General features: G+C 37.7%; 4 protein-coding genes across 4 annotated transcripts in view; 3 read left to right on the plus strand and 1 right to left on the minus strand.

The window, feature by feature from the left end:
- The window catches only part of LOC131005889 (7-deoxyloganetic acid glucosyl transferase-like), a 57,830-nt gene that overhangs the window by 31,410 nt on the left and 7,207 nt on the right, over window positions 1-19,213 (minus strand). The window lies entirely within an intron of this gene.
- Window positions 3,202-4,746, plus strand: LOC131005952 (uncharacterized). The gene has a single exon (XM_057933077.1). It carries the CDS (start codon window positions 3,481-3,483, stop codon window positions 4,477-4,479), a length of 999 nt encoding a protein of 332 aa, XP_057789060.1. The 5' UTR covers window positions 3,202-3,480; the 3' UTR covers window positions 4,480-4,746.
- LOC131005946 (uncharacterized) lies at window positions 9,141-10,561 on the plus strand. The gene has a single exon (XM_057933070.1). It carries the CDS (start codon window positions 9,209-9,211, stop codon window positions 10,238-10,240), a length of 1,032 nt encoding a protein of 343 aa, XP_057789053.1. The 5' UTR covers window positions 9,141-9,208; the 3' UTR covers window positions 10,241-10,561.
- LOC131005941 (uncharacterized) lies at window positions 16,331-18,572 on the plus strand. Its single transcript, XM_057933065.1, has one exon. The coding sequence runs from the start codon at window positions 17,083-17,085 to the stop codon at window positions 18,133-18,135; it is 1,053 nt and encodes a 350-aa protein (XP_057789048.1). The 5' UTR covers window positions 16,331-17,082; the 3' UTR covers window positions 18,136-18,572.

Raw genomic sequence — 19,213 nt, forward strand, 5'->3', positions numbered from 1 at the left:
TGGGTGTATTCGTTCCAGACTTTTAAAAGTCTGCAGAAATCTGGGTGTATTCGTTTAAGACTTTTAAAAGTCCATATAAATCTGGGTGTATTCGTTTCAGACTTTTTAAAATCCATACAAATCTAGGTGTATTCGTTATTCCATTGACTTAAAATCTGGAATGACTTTCATGGATTTCATCCAAAAAATACACACGACGAAATCCGGCCAAGAACCACGAGAATTGAAATCCATGAAATTTTAAGCGAGCGCTGAGTTCCAGCGCCCGCGGCCAAGAAGCCAGCGAGCGCTGGAACTCAGCCACCGTTGAGAGAGTCCAGCATATGCTGGATTCCAGCATATGCTGGATTCCAACATATGCTGGATTCCAACATATGCTGGATTCGAGCGAGTCTGAATTCTCTGCCTGTCTCTCTCTCTACGCGCTTCGTGTCAGGATTCCAGCATATGCTGGATTCCAACATATGCTGGGTTTCCAGCGCTCGCTGGATTCCCAGCGGTCGCTGGGTTTCCAGCGGTGCTAGGACTCAGCGGGCGTTGGCATCATGGATTTCAATTCCAGAATTATCCCCTAAATTCTTCGAAAATCAGTGAAAATCAGGGTGAAATCTAACCACGAATTCTTTGAAAGTCATTTGGAATCTATGTGAATTCCATGGAATTTAAATTCCATGGACTTTTTAAAGTCTGTGGAAATCCACAACGAATACACCCCCCTTAGTTGAACATGTATAGAATTCTTCATATGTACAATCGGCTGTACCGTATAATTGAGTTGATCAGCATTCTTCATATCAATTTTAGATGAACATTCTTGATATGACTAATGTTCATCTTCATATTTTTAAAGATATCAATTTTAGATGAACAGGTATAGAATTCTTCATATCAATTTTTATAATTTATAGTTCCTATTTTAAAACAAATTTGTAGTTATAATCTTAACAACCCAACTGTTCATACCAACATAGTCGCGATATAGGGAGAAGAATTGGGAATAACTTGAACATGCAGTCATGGGTGGAACCAGACTTCCGACAAGGGGGGTCCGATTTTTTTTTTCTCAATAAAAATAAAATTAAAATACATAATAATCATTAACACAATTATAATGTCATATAAAATTACATAACTAGTCAAAAAAATAAAATAAACATAAATACATTCTTTTCGATGTAAAGTACTAATCAATCTTTGTGATTCTTCAGATTCAACACTTGTAATAGGACCATTAATTGTTGAAGATGAACCATCCATAAAAAAGAGTATATGTGATAATAATATCGTTTCATTTCTTACTACTTTCTATGAATAGCAATTTTTTCAGTCTATTATAATTATATTTTATTTTAGTATTTAAGAGTTACATTATTATTATTATTATTATTATTATTATTATTATTATTATTATTATTATTATTATTATTATTATTATTATTATTATTATTATTATTATTGTTGTTGTTGTTGTTGTGCAAGCTCAAATTGAATATTAGCCATGAAGTAAATACACGAATAGGCATTATAGCGCTTGCTCTAGAAAAATAAGGAGTATTAGACAAGAAATCAGATACTAGTAGGGGTGAGCATCGGTTCGGTTCGGTGTAAAACCGAACCAAAAACTTAAAACCGAAAACCGAACCGATGGTTAAAATTGGAACCGAACCGCACCAATTGGGGGTCCGGAACCGAACCGAAACCGAACCGATAAAACCATCGGTTTTGGTTCGGTTCACCGAACCGAACGATGCAATTTTTTTATTTTATTTTTTTCGAAAATACCAATTAAAAATTATAAATTAATGTAAAATACACAAATTTCAAATGTCAAATTCCCACAACATTAACATGATAAATAATTATATATTATAATTGTGAATTAGGGTTTTAGTTTTAGGTTAAAACATTAGAAAAATAATTATATATTATAAAATAATTATATATAATAAAATATTAATATGTATCGGTTCGGTTCGGTTTAAAACCGAACCAAAAAATGGAAACCGACACCAAACCGAAAATTTTCGGTTTATACTTTTCAAAACCGAACCGAAAACCGAACCAATAGAATTGGAACCGAACCGCACCAATCCGGTTTGGTTCGGTTCGGTTTTCAGTGTCGGTTCGGTTTCTGCTCACCCCTAGATACTAGGGATTGAGTGTTATATTATTTTTTGTTAAAAATTAGCATAAAAACTATATTTTTTGTATTTTTAATTAATGTATGTGAAATGACAAAAATACCCTTAGAAATTATAGAAAATTCCAGGGGGTCCAATCCACTGTTCGCACACTCCACATGAAATTAATAGATATGGCACCTCACTATTGATTACTTCTAATCAAACTGTGGTATGATTTGGAGTGTTTGAGTGACGTACATAAAGGGTTTTAAGTGGTTTAGTACTGAGTTTTTATTTTTTTAATGATAAATTAATAATTAAATAAATAATATCACGCCATTGTGGATTTGAATCCACACAGTCTTTTCATTAATGACGCCAACATGATCGTCGTGAAAGATTAATAATGCTTTTTTTTCGTCCAAATACGATTTTCCTAGTCATGCTATGTGTGTGTTGGTGATGCTATGATTACAATTTATAGTCTTTTATTAGGAAGACCAAGACTTAATTTGCTTTTGTATAAAGGTCTTCTTAATATATATGCAAAAATATAAAGCAGCTAGGAGGAAAATAAACAATAGCAATTCCTGTTTAATTTTCATTAATTATTAATGCGCTCTCCAATTATTAGAGCCAAGTTTAATCTATTCAATCAACAAGTGGATGTACTGTTTTGCTTAATTTTCATTATTAATGTGCTCTCCAATTATTAGAGCCAAGTTTAACCTATTTAATCAACAAGTGGATGTACTGTTTCGACACTAATTGATACTCATTTTGTCCTATAACAATGTACATTTTTTTTTTCATTTTGATACTTTATACAAGAGTATGCGTTCTCTTTTTCTCGACACCTTCTTCCACTAATAAAATACTCCATCCGTCCCAATAATCTTGACATGTTTCTAACAATTATTATCTTCTTTCTCCTGCTTTATCACATTCTCTCTCTTACTTTATCACCTTTCATATCCTGCTTTATCACTTTTATACTTTATCACCTAGACACTAATTTACAATTCCTTAATTTCCGTGTCGAAATCAAACGTGTCAAGATTCGTGGGACAGAGGGAGCAGGTAATTTCTTACACTAACAACACACTCGCCTAATATTTATTAAAATTCGTGCCACCAAAAATCACATACAAATGCTAAAATTTAGAATAATTTGAGCTGACCTAATTTTAAGTAGGTAATACTTTTTTATACATACGAAATTAATGAGTTCATTTTCCATCTCTCTAGCTAGCCTAGGTGCACATATTTAACTGATGTTCAGGTAAGTCTACTGGTACCCATTTTTCTTCCTTTTCATAAATCTTGGGCTTCAGTTTCTATCAAAAACAAAGAAACGATGATCTCGGAAAATTTCGAAAAATCTCTCCGAGATTGGAAATTGCCTCCTTCTTCCGCCTCAGATATTTTTGAGCCAAGGGTTAGTAGTTTCAGTTGTATAATTCCTGATTGTAGAGTCAAAACTGTGGAGAAAGAAATTCTTTTAAAGAAAGGAATCGCAACGTTTCCTCTCTTCTCCAAATATCGCCAAATAGGGCACAAAATTCTAACTGGTTGGAACTCTGCCTTTGTTCATGTTGGAATGATTCAGGTGGGTTTGAAACCTACTAAACTAGGTTCAAACACCTCTGCAATAATATGTCTTCGCGACAAGAGAATTACAAAATATCTCGACTCTATATGTGGAAGGGTTGAATCAAGTTTATGCGATGGTCCCATTTATTTCTCCTACTACCCTACCCACTGTGTTGATCTGTCTGACTCGTGCAAATCTTTCACCATTGATGTTAAAATCAAAGGATCTGAGGTGGGTATAAGCGCAACGCTTATGTATAGGTTCCACTATAGAGTGGTGAAAATGCCATATCTAATGAATTTTTATCCCGTTGATGAGAGGGGTCAAACCACTTTGCACCTTACTGATATTGCTCAAAGCAATCGCGTGGTGTTGAAAACGATAACTTGGGATCCAGCCAGAAAAGGCGAGGGATCGACGGTTGAAGACGGTGGCGCCGACGTGGACTGGAAGGAGACGGCGGAGGGGCATGTGGTGAAGGTGGATGTTCCCGGTTTCAAGAAAGAGGAAGTTAGGGTTGCGGTTGAAGAGGGTGGAATTGTACAGATCAGTGGAGAGAGAAGCAAGGAGGAGGAGGAGGGTGACAAGTTGCACTGCGAGGAGAGGGGGAAGGGCAAGTTCCTCCGCCGCTTGAGGCTGCCGGAGAATGCCAATTTGGAAGGATTGGAGGCGAGATTGGAGAATGGATTGCTGACAGTAACTGTGCCTAAGAAGAAGAAGAAGAAGAAGCCGGAAGTGAAGATCGTGGATATCTCCGGTTAAGCAAATCACTGTCGGAGAATTGCCTTTTTTTTTTTTTTTTATAAATTAACGGTATTAAATAAAGAAATTTAAAGATCGTGCACAGATGACTCGAACCAATATCTTTGATATTAATTCGTTGTCATGTTTTAATTAGAGTATTTGTTTGTAGTGTTCATGTGCAGTTAGTTTAAGTTGTGCTGGTGCATGTGTTAATGTGTTAATTAACTTCTCTTCCCCTTTGTACAAAATCATGAATTAATTTATTGTTTTTGTGTGTTTGTGTTATTGACGCATTCAATGTTTGCCAATAAAAATTGTACTCCCTCCGTCCCAAGGTGAAGTGTTTATTTTGAGTACGAGATTTAAGGTTTAAAATGAAATAAGAGTATTATATTTTTATGGGATTGTATGAAATAATTTTATTAAAACTCGTGTCATTCTCAAATGAGCGTGAAATTAGGAGACGAAGGAAATATATTTTTATAGAAATGAAACAACAATAATGGAACAATCCAAAATAGTAAGTGATACAATACTTATGTGATGAAGTAAGTATTGGAAGATAGTGTTTATAGAATCTGATTCTTTCTCCAATTCAATTATTATAGCTACCAATTCTTTGTTAGCAACTAGCTAGTGGTTCTGTAAGAATTTCGAAAGTTCCGCATTATTAATTCCTTTTAAGAATTACACTATGCTCATTGCTTCAAATTTTTGTTAACATCTTCATAATATTTTATATATTCTAAGCAAATAAAAGCCCAGTTCAAGATAATAGAACGGCCCAAATCAATTAAACAAATTAATGTGATTAGTTTTGGCCCAAATTAATAAATTATTTCTAATTTAGGTCCAATTTGAATTAATTTATTAAGCCTAACTCGCTCTCGCATATCGAAAAGACAATACTATACCATTACACTTCCTCCGTGTATGTAAAACATGCATATTTTGTATGTGTGCGTGTGTTGGCCAAGCGGTAAGAGGTTAATGCTCAAGGCCAAAGGTCTTGGATTCGAGTCCCCTGTGGGGTCATTTAATTTCTTTATCTAATATTGTAAATGTATCAAAAAAAAAACATGCATATTTTGTAAAACCTACATATTTTGTTATTTTGAGCAATTTTAAAAGTATACATTTTTTATTTATTTATAAACACTATCTCATCATCTCATCACAATCTTTTTATTTTTTATCCCTACTCATTCACAAAAAAATCATTATGATCTATCATTATTTTTTACGGTTAACTGTCTGTAAATTCATGAAGTTTCTTTTTTTTTTTTGTTTCACAAATTTTAATTTAGTAATAATCATCCATCATTTATAAATTTCTTCTTAATGTTCATGCACTGATAAAATCCGGCCAAATTTCTTCTTTTGAAGACCCTGAAAGATTACAAATATCAGTCAAAAAAAATTCTCAACCATAAGTTAAAAAATTATGGAAAACATCCGAATTTTTTTTTCATGAATTTACAAACTATTAATCTTATTTTTTTTTATTAATTTGTAATTTCTGCCGGCGACCTCTTTTGTCCAAGCAAAAAAGATAAAACATAATAGAAAGGGTAAATATCACTTTTTGGCCCATCGTTTGGATCTTTTCTTAAAAATATCTCATCCTAAGAGCATCCACAATGGTGGTGTCTTAGAGGGGTGTCTTAGGAGTGGGCCCCACCTAAGACACACCCCTCTCCAATGCATTGTGTCTTAGGTGGGTGCTTAGATCCCTATTTCCACAAAATTCATATTTCTACACTTTTATTTTTAAAATTCAAATTTCATTAAAATTAAAATTCTACATTACAATAATTTAAATAAAATTAAAAACATAATTAAAATACGCTAATAAAATAAATAAAAAAAACATAATTTCCTAATTTAAATAAGCCCTCGACGCTTGAGCACTTCTTGGACTAGGTGGTTGTGCAAAGCCAATTGTGCATCTGTCATACCCGTCGTATCCTTGTTCAAGAGCTTCATATACATCTCCTCCCGTTTCATCTCGGCTTGCATTTTTTTGGCATGGGCGATTTCCCCCGTTTTGAGAGCATGCTCCTTCATGCTTTTGGCCACCTTCTCGAGGGCGTCGGAGAACGCCGATCCTCCTCCCGAAGACCCTTCTCCCTTCTTCGCCTTGCCCTTGTCTCGCTTTGCCGCTTTTTGGCCTTGGGGTCTCGCCGTGACACTCGGATCCGAAGAAGTAGTGGTTGCTCCACCATCGGAGCCCTTCGACTTTTTGGCGGAGTGGACATCCTCGGCTTGCGACGTGAATCTTTGGCAGTCACGAAGCACTTTCCAAGCTTTGACGTAGGAGAATTGCTTCTTGAAATTCGCCTTGAACATCGTCTGGGCTTGTTGGAAGATTTGATCGTCGCTCATACCACTCCCCCAATTCTCCTTGCACATGTTGTAGAAGCCCTCGAAGAATTTTGTCTCCTTTTGGACACGGGCGAAGTGGGACTTGAGATGCTCCGACTTTCGCGGCGACGCTCCCGAAGTATTGAGCGCGTTGAACTTCTCGGCGATTGCTCCCCAATATTGGAGCAACTTTTGGGAGGTCCCCAAAATAGGATTGTGGGTTGCCTCCGCCCACAATATTGCCACGAACTCGGTCTCCTCGCTAGAATATGCAGCGCGAGTGCCCTTGGCTTTCGGCTTCACCTCCTCCGGCTCTTCTTGAACGTTGGCGTTCGCCGCCGGCCTAGGAACATTTCCTGTAGCCAAGACATTCGAGGCTGCTGAAAATGGAGCAAACCCCATCATTGGAACCCTCGATCCGCCTTGTTGCTCCATGTATTCATCGAATTCACGATCCATCTTTGGAAATGTAGAAGAGAGAATTTTTTTTGGGAGAGAATTGTAGTTGAAGGTGTTGGTGAATTTGAAAGAATGGAAGGAAGAGTAGTATTTATAGAAGGGGAAAAAAGAAAAAAAAATAAAAAATTAAAATAACCGTTGAAAATTTACAACGGTCGTTTTTTTTTTTTTTTAAAGAAAATTTGGAAACGGTCGAATTTTGCCAAAATAGCCGATTTTTGGATATTTTTTTTTTTAAATTAGGCGCGTCCGCAGGACGCGCCATCTCATCTCCTCTCTCGCCTCATGCCGTAGCCTCGACCCCGCCTCGCATCTGGGCGCCCCTCCAGCGCGCGGCCGCCTCCTTCGCCCCGGGTCGACACCGCCCTCGACATGGCCGCTGTGGATGCTCAAAGGGTAATTACAAAATAATACCCATCGTTTTATTTTTTTCTTGTTTGTGACGCACAAAAATAATCCGACCACTAAAAAATGAGGTATTTGGGCGAACACCCATGTGTCAATACACGTGGAATTAAAAAAAAAAATTAACACACACAAATCCTCATTCCACGTTGGATTCACGCATTTTACTGAAAAGATCCTCATCTTCATAGTCTGATTTCCGACCTTCACATAACTGCTCCGCCAAAGACACTCTTATTGTTCCAATCAAGACCGGAAAAACTAATCTTCTCAGAGTTGTCAACTCTGCACTCAACCAAGAACTCTTCTTCAAAGTCGTCAACTACAAGCTCACGTTGGTCGCAGCCAACGCCTCCTACGTCAAGCCATTTTCCACCTCCGTGATAATGAAGTTGGTGGTGGAGGCTCGTCGTTTGTTGGCACTGATGGTGGCGGTGGCTGCAGCGTTGCCGGCGGCGCGTGGCTGAAAATGCCGAGCTCTGGGCGGAAGTGCGTTTACGAGGAATTGCAGAGCAACATGGTCGTCATAGGCGATTAGTATTCCTTTTACGGTGACGGCGACGCTAATTACACTGCGCATCCCACCCTTAACGTTAAGGTTTCATCCCCGTTGGGGAATAAGCTGTTTGAAAAAGAGGGAGCTCGACACGGCCAGTTTGCCTTGACGACCAACGAGCCGGGGAATTACGCGGCATGTTTTATGGTGGACAGCGGCGATCAGAGTGGTAAACCAGTGACGGTAGGCTTACAATGGAGAACTTACGGGGATTGCTACAAAAGATTGGGACTCCGTTGCAAAGAAGGAAAAGATTGAGGGTTTGGATCTTGAAATAAAAAGGCTTCAAGACTATATATGTGGGTGCAGGCGATCAAAGACAAAATGATTCAATTGATGAGCAAGGATCTGGAGATGAGGGGCGTGATTACTCGGACAAACACCCGCTTGGGCCGTGGCGAAGTACGACCGGACATCCCTTTTGTGTGATTCTTTTTTATTTTTTAATTCCACGTGTATTGATACATGGGTGTTCGCCGGAAGACCTCATTTTTCAGTGGCCAGATTATTTTTGTGGATCACAAATTAAAAAAAAAATGAAACAATGAGTATTGTTGTGTAATTACGATGGAATATTTTTAAGAAAAGTCTCAAACGATGGCTAAAAAGTGACATTTGCCCAAATAGAAAACTATCCAAGCCTTCTTCTTTATTTTCTTTATTATTTTCTGTCATCAAACTCTCCAATATTTATGCGGGCCCTAATCTAACATGTCCAAACTATAAAGTTCAATGCAGTGTTGCACACAATTATTGAAGCAAATTAAACTGTTTACCACTATTTATCCTTGTCAAATGCAACAACTCTTGCATCTTTCCATTCCCACTTTAAGCTAGCTTTCATTTCATTATAGTTTGCTCACAGTAAGAGATGATGTTAGAGTGATCGTTGTTCAGGTAAGTCTACTCTTCCATTTCTGATTATTGATAATTTATCTTAGCCAATAATTGAATTTTGAGATCATGAACTCTGCAAAAATTGAAAAATCTCTTCGAGATTGGAAACTGCCCCCATCTTCACCCTCAGATGTCTTTAAGCGAAGACGTTTCCTCAATTTTTCTTCTGAACCTTCTTCTATAATCAAAACCATAGAGAAAGAAATTCCCTTATCTGAGGAATACGCATCGTTTCCTCTCGTCACCGATCATCTTCAAAGAGTTTACAAAAACCAATACTCCTACCTTCATATGGGAATGATTCAGGTGGCTGTGAAACCTACGAAACTAGGTTCGAACACCTCTGTAATAATATCCCTTCGCGACAACAGATTTCTAAAATTTGATGACTCTTTGTTAGGATTGGTTGAATCAAGTTTAAGCGATGGCCCCATTTATTTCTCCTACTTTCCTTCCCATTTTGTTAGTTTGTCAGATCCTCATCTGAGCGAAACCTTCACCATTGATATCAAAACCCAAGGATGTAGTAAGGATGAGAACGTGATTCTCATGTATAAATTCCACTATAAAGCGACGAATAGTTATAACATTGACAAGAAAAATGTGTCGCGTAGTCTCGTTGGAGAAACGACTTTGTTCCTTACTAATATTGCTGGTGGGAGAAATCGTGTGGTGTCGAAAAAGATCTACTGGGATCAGGTTTCATTGCCTGAGGCATGGATGGATAGAAACGACGGCGGTGGCGGCTCAGTTTCCTCCGGTGAGGCTCGCATCGACTGGAAGGAGGCGGCGGAGGCGCACGTGTTGAAGGTGGATGTTCCCGGATTCAAGAAGGGGGAAGTTAGGGTTGAGGTTGAAGGTGGCAGAGTTCTCCAAATTAGTGGGGAGAGGAAGAAGGAGGAGGAGGAGAGCGATGGCAAGTGGCATTGTGAGGAGAGGAGCGGCGGAGGGAGATTCCTCCGCCGCGTGACGATGCCGGAGAATGCCAAATTGGGTGAGGTGAAGGTGAGTTTGGAGGATGGGGTGCTGACGGTGACGGCGCCCAAGGGGGAAATCCAACGGAAGCCGGAAGTGGTGGTTATCGATATTTCTGGTTAAAGCAAATCATGCTCCACGTGGACGATGGAGCAACGATATGTTGGTAAGGCGTTTCTCCTCCAATCAATAGGTTAAATCAATAGATCGGGGGTTCTAGTCACCTAAAGAGCTAGAGTGTGGGTATGTAATAATAATTAAAAAAAATAAAAAATCTTGTTCCACGTGTCAATTAGTGCCATGTTGTGTAAATAGTGTAAGAACAGAGTGATTCTGTATTTCTGTTTTGATGTGTAATATTGAAACGGGCGTTGTTTAAAGGTGATTGTATCACATGCTTCATGTACGAATTAATTCGAACAAATCGAATTGTAATTTTATTAATTGTTGCGAACACAAAAACTTAGCAAATGCCAAATAGATACTCCCTCCGTCCCACTGTATGTGAGACCTTTTTTTTACACGAAAATTAAGAAAAGTGTAATTTGTTTGTAGGTGAAAAAGTAAAAATGTGTTTAAAGAGTAAAATCTTTATAAAAAAAAAAATGAAAGAATCTCACTTACAGTGGGACGCCTTAAATAGAAAGAGTCTCAGATACAGTAGGACAGAGGGAGTACAATACAGGAAAAGTAAATAGCTCCATTCGATGACAACAGGCCAAAGTAATTAAATAAAACGCTTGTTTTTATTTAACTTAACATCATCCTTTGATCACAATATACATTACACAACTTTATGATCTCGTGCACACACAGAAAAGAAAAGAAAAGAAAAAAGACCAGTTTCAACAAAACAGAAAATTGAAATATTAATTTAACCAGAGATATCAATGGCCTTGACTTCTGGCTTCTTCACTTCCTCTTTAGGCACCGTCACTGTCAGCACCCCATTCTCCATCGCCGCCTTCACCTGCTCCAGCTTCGCATTCTCCGGCAGCCTGAAGCGGCGGAGGAACTTCCCGCTGCTCCTCTACAAAAAATAATACTAGACGAAAACAGCAAGAATTTTAATAAAAATAGATGAGTGTATTGTGAATTGAGAAGGGGTACAATATCTTTTTCACAGATTGCATTATGGGTACAATATTTCTCATTTTCAATCTGTCATACATATATATCATTATGGGTTTTAAATAAATTTATATGTGAACAGAGTTTATATATATCTATACCAAAAATGTGGTTTTTATATCGTTTATTAATCGAGTCCTTACAATATTACATATAGTATACAGCTGTATGAATTTTATTCAATTTTTTTAATTATTTTTCTTCAATTTCAATATATTACATTGAACAATTTTATAATAATCAGATAAGATTCACTACTTTTTTTAATACTTAATATATACATTTTAAGTGAAAATGATTATTTGGATGAATTATTCATATTTAGAGTGGTATTTTTTAGTGGCTTTCTGTTTTTAAGTTTGGTTTGACTCCTTTACATAGGAGAATATTAATTTGAAATTGTCCAAATACGATTTTCCTAGTAATGCTATGATTTCAATTTATATATAGTCTTTAATTAGGAAGACCAAGACTTTGCTTTTGTAGAAAGGTCTTCTTAATGTATATGCAAAAATATAAAGCAGGGTACATGTGGGAGCAGGAAATTGAAATAAGCAATAGCAACCTGTTAATGCGCTCTCCAATTATTAGAGCCAAGTTTAACCTATTCAATCAACAAGTGGATGTACTGTTTCGAGACTAATTGATACCCACTTTGTTCCATAAAAATGTGCATTTTTTATCGTTTTTATACGTTCCACAGAGAGTGTGCATTTACTTTTTTGGACACATTTTCTTCCGTGAGAATTGACCTTCTTAGCCAAAATGAGATAGTTTATGACTTATATAGTATAAAAGCATGACTTTGGGGTCAAAAGCCATTGAAAAGCAAAACCCAACAACAACAGCATGTTCTTTCTCTCTCTCTTTGAATTGACTCTCTCTCTCTCTTCGAACGACAGCTTCTTCCTCATAAATGAAGCTATCTTTCTCAACCAACACATGAAGCTTTCGTTGCAGGTTAAGGATTCACCGTACAAGTAATTAATGTGATAGTAAATACAAATGTAAAGTAGGTTGGTGAAGAAATGCATGAATATTGGGGTGCTTGTTCATTCTTCATCTTTTTTTTTCTATCGACGAAAACCCACGAAAACTTTGAAAAAAATTAGCGATTTTTTATATGAAAAAGCTTGGGTTGGACGAAATTCATGGACATAGAGAGTATATATTATAATAAATTAATCAAGTTATATGAATTAGATCGTACATAAATTCATAATCAAGTTAGTAGTAGATCAATAAAATATTCAACGAAATGGATATGTAAATAAGCAGATATGTAACTAATTTCATGGCTCTTTTGTAAAATTTAAAGTTCGGGCTATTTTTACAAATGATTTTAAAGTTCATTTCATTTTTTTGTAATTTTTAAAGTTCATACCATTTTTTTGTATTTTTTAAAGTTCGGGTCATTTTTACAAATAATTTCAAAGTTCATTCTATTTTTATGTACTCCCTCCGTCCCATTAAAATTGGTCACATTTCCTTTTTGGTCAGTCCCATTATTTCTGGCCACTTTCTTAAAATGAAAATATTTAATTTAATTAAGTCCAATTAATTAATTTAATTAAAACTTCTACTTAAACCTAAACCCTCTTTAAATAAAAACACACACACACAAAACTCACACACAGACACTACTTCTCTCATCCTCACCAAACTACCGCCGCCTCGGAGTTCCGGCAAAAGCGGCCGCCGGCCTCTCCTCGCTCAGTTTCTCTCTCTGACTCCGGTGGATAGCACCACCGCCGCCTCCTTGGCTCAACCATAGGACAAGCACACACCCACATCTCCCTTATTCTTCACCGACAGACATGTAGGGCCTCCATCGCCGCCTTTGAAATTTTCGGCGAGGTCGGTCGACTTCGTCCCCACGGTTCCCTTCCTTAACTCTCTCTCTCTCACCTCTTCTCACAGACTGGAATAGGGGTCAAGCCCTAAATCCCCAGATCCCCAATTCAACCATTGTTCGTCTCTCGATTTTCGGCGACTACAGTAAGTAGACGCCACCGCCGTTGACAGCAGCAGACCACTGCCACTGTTCGTCGACTCCAGTTCAATTTTACGTGTTTGATTTTGGGGGAAATTTTGAATTTTGGGATTTGGAATGATGAGATTTTTAGGGTTCGGAGATTGAGTGGAGATTGGCGGTGGCGACGATGGTGGTTGTTGGCAGATTTGAGGAAGGCGACGGTGGTGGGGGTGGTGCTCTTGAATCTAAAGGCGGCGGCGGCGAGAATGGAGTAAAAGATGAGGGTTTGTTCAAGGTGAGGGTGGTTGATGGTGGCGACTTCGCCGGAGGAGGGAGGCTGTGGATGAAGAAGAAAGTGAAAGGAGGAAGAAAGTCTCTTAATTAACTCATTAATTTTGGTGGGGGTCACACTCAATTAAAACATAACACTCAATTTCTTAATCTTCGTGCCGAAAAGAATGTGGCCAATAATATTGGGACGGAAGGAGTATTTTTTAAAGTTCGGGCTATATTTACAAATATACTTCAAAGTTCGGGCCATAAACTACAATTAACCATTAATTTATTAAGCCTAACTCGCTCTCACATTTTTTTTTTTTTTTTGATCAGTAAAGTAAAACTTTTATTGAAAGAAAATGGATCAAGGCATCAGGAATGCCAATCAAAATAATAAAACAAGTTTAAAGTCTTTGGAACACCAAGAAGTAAAAGGAATTCCTAACTCCACGATTTTGTAGGCCTCGTTCCAACTCCAAAGTCTCCCCCTTAATCTGTAATACAAGTCTATCAATATCCCAAGCCTTGTCCTGAAAAGGACTACCATTCCTGCTTTCCCAGAGCAACCACACTGTTCCCACCCACAAAGCTTTAAGCAGTCTTCTTTCTCTCTTCTTTTTTCCAGCCGCGATGAAAGAAATGAAGTGTTGAAAGATACCTCTCGGATTTGCCGTTTTGATGTCGAGCCATTGAAAGATCTGATCCCATACCGCCGCTGCTTTCGAGCAATGGAGGAACAGGTGTTCCGTCGTTTCCTCACTAGAAACACATGCATTGCACCATCTCTCCTCCACGCTGATCTGAACATTTCTTCTACTCAAATTATCACATGTTGCCAATCTGTTTCTAAGACATCTCCATGCCGTCACCTTGGCTTTATTTGGTGTTGGGGCCTTCCAAACCTTTGTCATCTCCAAAGGTAAAACTTGTTGCTCCTGTTTTGTTTTTGCCACAATTTCATATGCCGACTTGATTGTGAAGCATCCATCTGGTGTCGCCTTCCAGTTCCATCCGTCTGTTACATCTACACAAGGAGCAAAATCAGCAATCACCAACCGGAGATCCTCCACAAGTCCTTTCTCCCTCTCCCTTAACTCCCCCCTCCACTCGACCCTCCATACCCACGACCCTCCCTCCCAAGACCCGCTTTCACCAACCAGCTTTTTCTTGTTCAGGCTCAAATTATACAATCTCGGAAACACAAACTTAAGGGGTTTGTCTATCGCCCACACATCCTCCCAGAAGCTGATCTCAAGCCCGTCCCCAATTCTTCGCCTCAAATTATTGATGAACCATCGCTCTCTCCTCCCTCCTCCCTTTTCCACAATTTTTTGCCACCACCCTTTCTGTCCACCTCTTCCCGCCACCGAACATTCTCCCCCTTCCCCCCACACTAGCTCCCCATAAAGCGATTTGATCACCCTGACCCACAGAGCTTTCCCCTCCCCAAAAAACCTCCAGAGCCACTTACTTAACAGCACCTGATTAAACCAATCGATATTCCGAAACCCCAGACCTCCTGAATCCTTGTTGAAGCACAAGGCATTCCACTTAAACCAGGTGATACCGCCCGTCTGTGTACCTCCTCCCCACAAAAATTTTGAGAACAGTGAATTAAGTTCCTTAATCACCGCTTTAGGTATGAAAGCGAGGGATAATTGATAGACCGGGATGGATTGCAACACTGACTTGACTAGAGTAATTCGTCCTGCCAGCGAAATATGTCTCTTCTTCCAGCTTGCCACTTTGTTTGAAACTTTTTCAACCAAAAACTTCCAATCTCCAACACCATTGCTGCGCCCCCCCCACTTTAGTACCCAAGTAGTTGCACGGAAAGGATCCGATCTTGCACCTGAGGAGCGAAGCCCATCTCCTCTCAACTGCGTCATCCACTCCCACTGTCAGAAGACAACTTTTGTCGAAATTTCGAAAAGACAATACAATACCATTATACTTCCTTCGTGCATGTAAAACATGCATATTTTGTAAAACCTACATATTTTGTCATTTTGAGCAGTTTTAAAATATATGCCTTTTTCATTTTTAAACACTATTCCATCACAATCTTTTTATTTTTTATCTCTACTTTTGATCATTCACAAAAAAATTATCATGATCTATCATTATTTTTTAGTGTTAATTGTCTGTAAATTCACGAAGCTTCGTTTTCTTGGATGTTTTCCACGATTTTTTAATTTTGCATATAAATCCATCATCTATAAATTTCTTCTTAATGTTCTTGCAGTGATAATTAAAATCCAACCAAATTTCTTCTTTTGAAGACCCTGAAAGATAACAAATATGAGTCAAAAAGAATTCCCAACCATCAGTTAAAAAATCATGGAAAACATCCAGAAAAAAAATTCATGAATTTACAAATTATTAACCCAATTTTTATTTTTAATTTATAATTTGTGCCGGCGACCTCTATTCTCGAAGCACAAAGATAAAACAAAATACTTCCACTGTCCCATGAAGCATAACCTAGTTCTTTTCGGCACGGGAATTAAGAATTTGACATTTTGTGTGTTAAATGTGGTATGTGAAAAAGTGAAAATGTGAATAAAAAGTAATTTTTTTGCCATTTTTAAAAACAGTCAAGTTTCGTGGGACAAACTAAAAAGGAAACTGTGTCATGCTTCGTGGGACGGAGGGAGTAGAAAACAATCACCAACCTTTTCCTTTATTTTCTTTATTATTATTTTCTGTCATCAAATTCTCCAATTATGCAATCTTAACTTATTCGACTATAAAGTTCAATGTATAGTGTTCTACACAATTATTGAAGCAACGGCTTAATCATACCACTATTTATCCTTGTCAAGTGCAACAACTCTTGTATCCAGGGACGGAGCCAGGGGGGCTAGGGGGGGCTAGAGCCCCCTCCCAAATTTTGAGTTTTTTTTATATTTTTTATTTTTTTATTTTAAAATATATATAGATATATGTTTATACATATTATAAAATAATTTTGTTTTATAAAAGAGTATTTGGTTATTATATTCTCTCATATATACTTAATTTAAGGATAATTTTGTTTTTTAAAACTATATGATCTATGAAATATTGTTTGTTATTATTACTATTATACATGTCTTTTAATAAAAAATGCCTAATATGTATGAAATGCTAAAAAAAATTATAATGTATTGAAACTAATTTGTAATATATAGAAAATATATAATCTATGGACATGTTGTTTGTTATTATTATTATTATGCTTGCCTTTTAATAAAAAATGTCTTAAATATATGGAATTTCCAAAAAAAGTTTTGTGATATATTGAAACTATATAATCTATGAAAATATTGTTCGTTATTATTAGTATTATGCTCGTATTTTAATAAAAAAAATACCTTAAATATACTGAATGCCCAAAAAAAAATTCTCGAAGGCGGTATTCCTGGCTCCGTCCCTGCTTGTATCTTGCCATTTCCACTTTAAAGTAGCTAGCTTTCATTTCATTATATTTTGCTCACGAGCTACACAATAACATGATGTTAATTAGAGTGATGTTCAGGTAAGTCTACTCATCCGTTTCTGATTATTGATAAATCTTAGCCAATACTTAGATTCTGAGAATATGACCTCTGCAAAAATTGAAAAATCTCTAAAATCTCTTCATGATTGGAAACTGCCTCCATCTTCACCCTCGGATGCTTTTAAGCGAAGGTTTTTTTTCAAATTTTCTTCTCAACCTTCTTCTTCTACAGTCAAAACCATAGAGAAAGAAATTCGCTTATCTGAGGGATACGCAACGTTTCCTCTCTTCCCTGATCATCTTCAAAGAGTTTACAAAAGCAAATATTCCTACCTTCAGATGGAAATGATTCAGGTTGGTGTGAAACCTACGAAACTAGGTTCGAACACCTCTGTAATAATATCCCTTCATGACAAGAGATTTCAAAAATTTAATTATGAATCTTTAATGGGGTTGGTTGAATCAAGTTTATGCGATGGCCCCATTTATTTCTACTACTTTCCTTCCCATTGTGTTCATATGTTAGATCGTAATCTATGCGAAGCCTTTACCGTTGATATCAAAACCCAAGGATGTAGTAAGGATGAGAACGTGATTCTTATGTATAAATTCCATTATAAACCGACGTATAGTAATAATGTTGATTTCCAAAAGAAAAAGTGGAGTCTCGCTCGAGAAACGACTTTGTTCCTTACAAATATTGTTGGTGGGAGAAATCGTGTGGTTTCGAAGAAGATCTACTGGGATCAGGTTTCATTGCCTGAGGCATGGTTTGTTAGAAACGACGGCGGCGGCGGCGGCGGCTCAGTTTCCTCCGGTGAGGCTCGCGTCGACTGGAAGGAGGCGGCGGAGGCGCACGTGTTGAAGGTGGATGTTCCCGGATTCAAGAAGGGGGAAGTTAGGGTTGAGGTTGAAGGCGGTAGAGTTCTCCAAATTAGTGGGGAGAGGAGGAAGGAGGAGGAGGAGAGCGATGGCAAGTGGCATTGTGAGGAGAGGAGCGGCGGAGGGAGATTCCTCCGCCGCGTGACGATGCCGGAGAATGCCAAATTGGGTGAGGTGAAGGCGAGTTTGGAGGACGGGGTGCTGACGGTGACGGTGCCCAAGGGTGAAGTATACCGGAAGCCGGAAGTGGTGGTTATCGATATTTCTGGTTAGAGCAAATTCTGTTCCATGTGGACGATGAAGCGGCGATCTGTTGGTTTCAACCAATAGGTCGGGGGTTCTAGTCATCTAAAGAGCTAGAGTGTGGATATGTAATAACAATTAGTGCCATGTTGTGTATATAGTATAAGAACAGAGTGATTCTGTATTTCTATTTTGATCGGTAGCGAAGCAAGGAATTAATTTGGGAGGGGGCTGAACTTGCACGAGTCTGGAGGATGGGGGTGCTGACGGTGACGGTGCCCAAGGGGGAAGTCCACCGGAAGCCGGAAGTGGTGGTTATCGATATTTCTTAATTAATTAAGCAAATTAATAATGTTTGTGGAGTCCACGTGTGCAAATTAGTGTCATGTTGTGTAATAGTGTGAGAACAGAGTGATTCTGTATTTCTGCATTGATGTTTAATATTGAAATGGGCGTTGATTATATCACTTGCTTCCTCTACGAATTAATTCGAAGTCTCGAACAAATCCAATTGTAATTCTATTATTGCGAACACAAAAGCTTAGTAAAGTAATTAAATAAAACGCTTGTTTTTATTTAACTTAACATCATCCTTTAATCACAAATCACAATATACATTAGAGTACTACAACTCCATCATCTCGTGCACACAGAAAACAAAGACCATTTCCAACTTTCCACAAAACAAAACATAGAAAATAGTTGATAATCCCTCCGTCCACGAAATTTATGTTACAACTTTTTTTTTTGTTATTCATTTTCAGTAATAGCCACATTTTATTAAAACTCGTGTCAAAGCAATGTGGCATATATTTCGGTAAATTGGTCTCAACAGTTTCCAAGATCTTGCGTAAACTAGCTAGCTTAGCAAACTCGGTAAATGAGACTTGTGGTATGACATAATAAAATGGCTGTTTTTTTAAAAATGGTAAAAAGAAGAAGAAGATAAATTGGCTGTATTGAGTCTTTAACTAGTGATAGTATCATCTCGGATTCTTCTTGATTCATACTTCCTTCGTCCCATTAGAATTGATACTTTTGAGTTGGGCACGAAGATTAAGAATAAATGGTTTAGAGTGTAAAGTAGGTAGAGACCACATACCATTTT

The sequence above is a fragment of the Salvia miltiorrhiza genome, chromosome 1 (genome assembly GCF_028751815.1).
Source record: "Salvia miltiorrhiza cultivar Shanhuang (shh) chromosome 1, IMPLAD_Smil_shh, whole genome shotgun sequence".
Taxonomy (NCBI): domain Eukaryota; kingdom Viridiplantae; phylum Streptophyta; class Magnoliopsida; order Lamiales; family Lamiaceae; genus Salvia; species Salvia miltiorrhiza.

Coding starts and splice junctions, on each gene's coding strand:
- LOC131005946 (XM_057933070.1), top strand. CDS start 9,209: ATGAACTCTGCAAAAATTGAAAAATCTCTTCGAGATTGGAAACTGCCC.
- LOC131005941 (XM_057933065.1), top strand. CDS start 17,083: ATGACCTCTGCAAAAATTGAAAAATCTCTAAAATCTCTTCATGATTGG.
- LOC131005952 (XM_057933077.1), top strand. CDS start 3,481: ATGATCTCGGAAAATTTCGAAAAATCTCTCCGAGATTGGAAATTGCCT.